The sequence below is a fragment of the Egretta garzetta genome, unplaced genomic scaffold, assembly GCF_000687185.1.
Source record: "Egretta garzetta isolate BGI_Z169 unplaced genomic scaffold, ASM68718v1 scaffold91, whole genome shotgun sequence".
NCBI lineage: Eukaryota > Metazoa > Chordata > Aves > Pelecaniformes > Ardeidae > Egretta > Egretta garzetta.
The window spans coordinates 4,554,154-4,560,764 of NW_009258661.1; the positions used below are offsets into that span (position 1 = coordinate 4,554,154).

Here is a 6,611-nt window from a genome sequence, read left to right on the forward strand (position 1 = left end):
CAGTATATCTCACCATTAGCAGGATTTGATTCACAACAATTAGCCAAGCAACAGCAAGCTCTTATCCTCTTTCTTCCGTTATTCCCACCCCTGATGTTTGGGAATCAGTACCCTGAATCCTCTGGGCTGCCTCACTTTCCTACATGTTTCCCATAACTCGCTCTTCAGCCTCAAGTTCTTTTGTCACTGCTTCTTATGAGCTATGGCGCTCTGTCCTGTAGTATTGTGCTTGGAAATGGACACAAGATTTCAGTCTTTGCTCTATTATGCAGGGCCTCATACAAGCAGGTCCACGCTGGAGCTCTGCATCGTCTCTCAGGAAGAGCTTGCTCTCATGTGTAGGTCACTGTCCCAGCACTCACCAGCCTTACCAGGTAGACAGCAAAAAACAGCTCCTCACTCACCTGAGAAGATATAGTTGTAGCCAGTGCGCCCATAGAGCTCTCCCCAGCCAGCCAGTGTTGCTGATCTGCAAATATGCTGGAGAAAGATTTTTTTATTAACCACGCATGCTCCAGAAATCTTTCCCTTATCAGGTCTCTGGCCTTTTTGCTGTCACGTTACATAGAAATGGTTGGTACCTACAGCTACTGCTTCTCAGCAACCCTGGTCCAGATTGAGTTCTCCAAATACTTCAAGCTCCCAAGTGCCTTCATCTGTAGTTGGTTTTAAAATCACATTTTCATCTCCAGTTCTCCAATTCATTAATACACTCAATTCCTGCCAAGTTAGCAACATCCGTGCTCTGTTAATACCCTGCTTAAGCCTTATTTCCATGTTCCTGGGGGTAAGATTACAGACGGTCCCAGTACATCTCTGGGCAGTTCACTCCTGCAGAAAATGGTCAGCAGGTTCAGCCCACGATGGCTTCAGTCAAGCTAGATTAAAATTGTCACAGGTACGATTTTGCTATTCATACAGTGTTTCTAAATTGAACTAAGAAAACTGAATTAAGCTGCTTAAATTCTAAATGAGACTACTCCTACAGGGCTTCAATATGGTTTAAGCAATCCACATAAAAATGAACCTAATTTCACTTTCTTACAGATCCCCTTGCAGACAAGCCCACACAATCCTAAAACCATTTATGCAATGTCGCCTCCCTGGGGAACAGACAAGGGAAACTTCTCTTTAGGGAGAAAAGTTATTCAAAGGGAGCTCACTACTGGGAAGAGTTAAGGGGCAAAAAGTGACAATAGTTGTCTTTCCCCTCTCAAAGACCAAATATCTTTGGTCCTTCAGAAGGGACACACACACAGAGAAAATGTTAGCTCTTTGGTGCAATGCTCATGACATGGTGGGGTAAAACAGCCTGAAGTCCCCACAGATGATCTATGCAGCCTAGACAGCAAATGCTACCTACTACCACAGGCTGCCTGCTTGTACCTAAAACCAGATTTTTACAGCATTCGAAAAGGTGACAACCAACTGAAGATGTGGCTGCACAGTTCAAACAGCAGAGAGAAAGGTCATTTTCTAAGTTAAGACAGGTAACCCATGAAGCTTTACCTTTCCCTTGTATAGAATGACTGGGCAAACAAATCGTCCTCTACACCTCGCCATCTTACTTCGGTTGATAAGGTCCTGCAGTTTGCCAACCTGCACAGTGCTCTCAAACCTAGTGGACAGAGATTTGGTTCAGTACACAGAGCATCTTCTCGCACGTCTTTCAGTGAAGCTGCTACAGACACCCTGGGCTGTAATCCCCATCCCTTTCATCTAGAAGCCAGCTCTGAAGTTAGCAAGCAAGAAGACATTTCTTTAAGAATTGTTTCTGCTGTTATACAACACGTATGGATGCTTTTCTGTCTCCTTTTCTTTATTTTGAAAGACCAGCTGCAAGATAAATGACAGTGAGCATCTCCAGAAGCTGGCAATCTGAGTACCGTCAGAATGGTCTGCTACAGACTAACACACGGATTGCTAATGAAGGACCACCAGAGCAAGCCAGCGCCGATAAACATGTATGTTCTGCTTTCCTCCCCACCACCTTTCCATCAAAAAGAAGCTCAGCACTACCATCAGAGTGAATTCACTATCAGAGTGATAATTTTGCAAGGAAAAATAAATAGAATAGAGAACCAAAGCTTGAACACTCAATGAACCTTAGTTCTGGTCACTTCAGCATTGTGTTGCCGGGTAGACAACTGTCTGTAAATCTGCTAGTGGGCCGAGCATTTAATCACTTGTCTGTGTAAGAGTTATACTAATTAATTAATGTCAGCTGCATCTGTGTAACTAAATTTTGTTTTCTGGTTACAGTTAAAACAGAAATGTGTTCCAAGTTGGAGACATTTTAGAAACAAGTTAAAATTGCTGCAATTTGTCCAAGTACCAGTCTACATTTTATAGGAATCCAAACTGACTTCTGAACTACACAGACCTCCAGGAGGAACCGTCAATGCAGGGAGGACTAGAGTTTCCACAAGGAATTGGAGAAGCATCCAGACTGACATAACAGAAAGCAGACGAATTCTGGACATACAAAACTGCATGGCCATGCACTTAGAGATGATTAGCAAGAATTTCCAGTAAGCCCTTTCCAGTAACGGAGCTCAGCAGAAGAGCCTAGATGAACTGGTTGATCTCTGAATGCTTGTACATTATCAACATGGTAACTCTGAAAAAAAGGACAAATAAGATCACAGGAACATCTCCAATGGGATGGAGAAGTACCAGCATTACTGTGCAGAGCACAAGATCTCAGCTGAGGCAAGACATCTGATTCTAGGGACCTACCCATACCTGAACAGGCACAGCCAGATGATTAGGATGGCCAGAGGACAGTCTATGCTGCAAGAGAAACCACCACAGACTGACTGGAAGAGCAGATGAAGATGAAGCGAGGACAAAATAACATATGGATTAGAGTGAAGGAGAGAACTTACAGTGGAGGTGGAGAAAAACTCAAAGGCAAACAACAATGCTGGCCTAAGAACAAATTAATACCTTTATGCTGGAAGTTAGAAGAAAGTTGCTAAGCTTCAGAATCAGCTGCAACCTACCTGCAGCTGCCATTCTGCAAAGGATTAAAAAAATTAATCTACTACTAACATGGAAATTGATCTGTTTATGGAAAAGATTATACAAGGTGGTGCCAGTGGAAGCAGGGAAAGAACAAACAAGACCTTCAAATCCTACTTTTTTTTTTTTTTTTTTAAAAGGATTCAATTCTCAGAATTCATAGTGGAGGCTTAAGATTTTTCACATACACAACTATTTTGGCTGTTCCAGATCCAAAGAGCTTTGACAGATACCAGCATTTAAAGAACAAGAACTCAAGCTAATCTTCTTTAAACTTTGTGGACATGAGGGTGCTAAGTGCAAAGACAGGAAAATGCCAAGACAATATACTTTACACGGGAGTATGTGAGGCTGTGTGCAGGCAAGAGACGCACACGCCCGACCACTGCAACCCAAACTTCACTCATCGCTGTCACTGCAAACAGTCAAGAACTCCGCTCCGCAGTCCGCTTCCCTCCTCAGAGAGCATTCAAGTAACACACACCGCAGGAACAGCCTAAAAGCAGTTTGAGAAGAGATGCCTTTGCGTACAACTCCCAATACTGAGTTATTTTGAAACTTTGAGAGGTCTGATGTACAGATTTGCTTGTGGTCTTGTTTTTAAATGAATGCACACAATTAAGAGACATGTCCTGCATTCTGGTTCTGCTGCCTTTGTTTCCTTTGTAAAAGCAAATACAGAGCAAAACAAGAACTTTAACATGGTGTCACCAGAATAGCTCTGTGTCACTGCTTCTAAGCGCAGAAAATGGGATTTGGCAAAAACCAAATGCCTGAAAGAACAGAAATGGTAAGAAAAACACCTCCCCAAGAGCTGAGAAAAGCCAACAGGTTTCACCTCTCAGCACACTAACTGCACGTCCCCAGAGAGGCGTCACAGCACTGGGCAATGAGTCTAAGCAGCCTGGCAGGAACCTGGAACACAGGGTGAGCAGGAAGCCCAGTGCCCCACTGGGGCCAAGGAAGGATGAGTCCCTCTCCCAGGCTCCTGTGCCTGTTCCCCGGAAAGCCTGCACACACATCGGAGAGACCTGCTCTGCTATCCGTCACGACTGTGCTACAAACAGGGCTCTTGGACCTTCTCGTCTCAAGAACCATCATCAGTAAAGCTAAACATGAGCTAGAGATAAACATGGCAAGTTGTACTGAGACTACTGTAGTGAAGAGAAAGGCTGCTCCGAAGAACACGTGCAATGGTCTTACATGGACAAGTGATTAAATGCAGCATAGGTAGGAGTAAAAGCTACTGAAAAAGGTTCAGAAAACAGCACTCTTCAACAGCAGTGTGAAAGAACATCATTAAGGCTGCTTGGGACAAGGTAAAGAATGAGGTGGAAGGAATGATGTGTATCTTAACTCTTTACTTTTGGCTTTTGGGAGTTTGGGCTTTTTTTTCTTCTTCAGAAGTTTTTTTTTTCCAGAAGATACGGCTGGGCAGCCTTACCTCTGTATTAACTCCCCACCCACCTTCCTCCCAAAATCAGACCCCAAATGTGAATTCATCTTTTTAAATACAAGGGAAACATTTCCTATAAAAGCAAGCAACTGTTTTGGCAACTGTATATTTCATACAGGCCTGAAGCAGAGATGCTCCTCTTTGGGTAGCCATAACAGCACTGGAACCAAAGCATTCCTCTCACATTGTTAGACTATGTGCAACTCTAATCATATTTGTTTGGAGTGCAGACACATAACAGGATCATTGGGTGAAACCAAAGACGTGGCCTGTGCCCAAGATGTGGACATTTTCATTAAGCACAGTAACTCTAAGACAGCAAGTAAAGAACCTCTGTTTCCATTCCCTACAGCATCTGCCTGCTCCTTCTGGGGGGACATCAGAGCTCTCCAAGCACAGGGAAAGTGCTCCCAGCTAGTCAGACGTGCTCTGTTACTTTCTGTGGCTCCTCGTAAGCTGCACCTGACCAAGGGGCATACAGCTACCTTGGTTGATAGCCAAAAACACAAAGCAAATTCCTCCTGCTACCTCCTGCATCTGCCTCGATTTCAGAGTACTGCTAGCAAGGTTTGATGAAGCAACATCCTGTCTTCCCCCAGCTGCCCAGCCACAGAATAAACAGGATCAGGAAACTGATCTGGGTTAAAAATACCCATTTTTTGCTGGTTCCCTGCATGGCTTCAGAAGCAGCTGTACCAGCAGAACCAATGGGGCAGTGCAGAGTTTTTGTGAGAACTGTTTCCAAAAAACCTTGGTATTCTCAGAGGTGTGAAGTGTCCTGCGTACTTCAAGGAGATCTTACCAGCTGATTAAGAACATCACAAAGATGAAAGGCAGCCAAAGACACTAGGTCCTAGAGGGAGTGTCCCATTCAGTGGAAGAGGTTCTTGCATTCCCTAACACAAAAAGTGCAACAGTCACTATTTCGCAAGTATTTCACAGAGTACAACGGTGCAACTAAAAATGGGATTCTTGAAAAAATTATTTAGCAGCTTTTACAGAGATTATCACCCAGAAATCAGGAGGAGTGGGATGATGAAAGGTAGTCTCTTTCTGCGACTCCCTAGGAGAGCAAATCAAGGCTTGGAAAGAATTGCTATTTAAAATGTCAATTGCCACTGCTCGCCTGCAAAAGTCCCAGAAGAAAACAGGGCACTAAGTGTAAGTACACTTGTTTTGAACACTCATCAGAAAAATTAAGCATTCTTTGCTCTTACAAGAACAGAAAAAGCAGAAGCATTCAGTTTCTCTTCCCTAAAGATGCTGCTAGTTACATTTACAGCTTCAGACTTCAGTTTCCCCTTTTTTTCAGCACCGCATTTAATCTTTCCTGATCTGATCTAACCTTCGAGCATCCTCCCACCTGATGATCTGTTTTCGGAAGATGCCCTCCTACAGCACTCGGCCCATGTGCCAGCAGAGCTGCTGACAGTTTGCCTTCCTCAGGCAAAGCAGCTGGACACATCACTGCCACAAGGGGAACACGGTGTCCACCGTCCTTTTGAATGTGTTACTCTTGTCATAGACACAGTTAAGACTGCAAAATTGCATTATGTTTTGTTGGAAGAGAAAATAAAAAATGAGAGGCTGATGTCAGAGCTGCAGGGAGCAGCTAATGCTCAGCCAGAAGCAAGAGCAATGTGGTTCTGAGCTTGTGGGTCAAAGTCCAGAAATGCGTTGGCTTAGATTTGCACTAAACTGCGAGCAAGCATTCCCCGTTAACTCACTGAACCTCAGCACCCGCTGACCCACGTAGCATGGTGAGGGCAAACTATTTCTGTTGAGATTGTCTCGTCTGCCCAGCCCCTATCAGCCCCCCTCACCCCGAGATACTTTCCAGACTAAAATTTCTCTACTTAGAAGCCTTCCAGCAAGAACACAGGCACTTCATCAAGACAGGGAGAGCATCGCACAGTCCTGCTCCCAACTTTTTGAGTCTCTGGGCAAGCAGCAATCGTTAGGATCCAACGCCGTGCTCAGGTCCACTCGAGGACGGCACACAGCGGAGCTGGCGCTGCCCCGGAGCACCACGTTTCCTTCGCGCCCCTCGAGTCACAGGCTTAGCTTAGCAGCTTTCACCGGGGAAGCCCAGGAGACTCGGGGAGCTCGGCAGCGAAGCGCAGCCCCGGCA

At 44.8% G+C, this 6,611-nt stretch overlaps 1 protein-coding gene across 1 annotated transcript in view; it reads right to left on the bottom strand.

Annotated features, from left to right (window-relative positions):
* Window positions 1-2,427, bottom strand: part of MTMR14 (myotubularin related protein 14) — a 26,323-nt gene extending 23,896 nt beyond the window's left edge. The window contains exons 1-3 of the mRNA XM_035903840.1: window positions 2,384-2,427; window positions 1,510-1,618; window positions 405-480 (exon numbers count right to left, since the gene is read on the bottom strand). Coding sequence (XP_035759733.1) covers window positions 405-480; window positions 1,510-1,563 — 130 coding nt within the window. The 5' untranslated portion in view covers window positions 1,564-1,618; window positions 2,384-2,427. The remainder of the gene's footprint in view (window positions 1-404; window positions 481-1,509; window positions 1,619-2,383) is intronic.
* Between the last annotated feature and the right edge of the window lie 4,184 nt (window positions 2,428-6,611).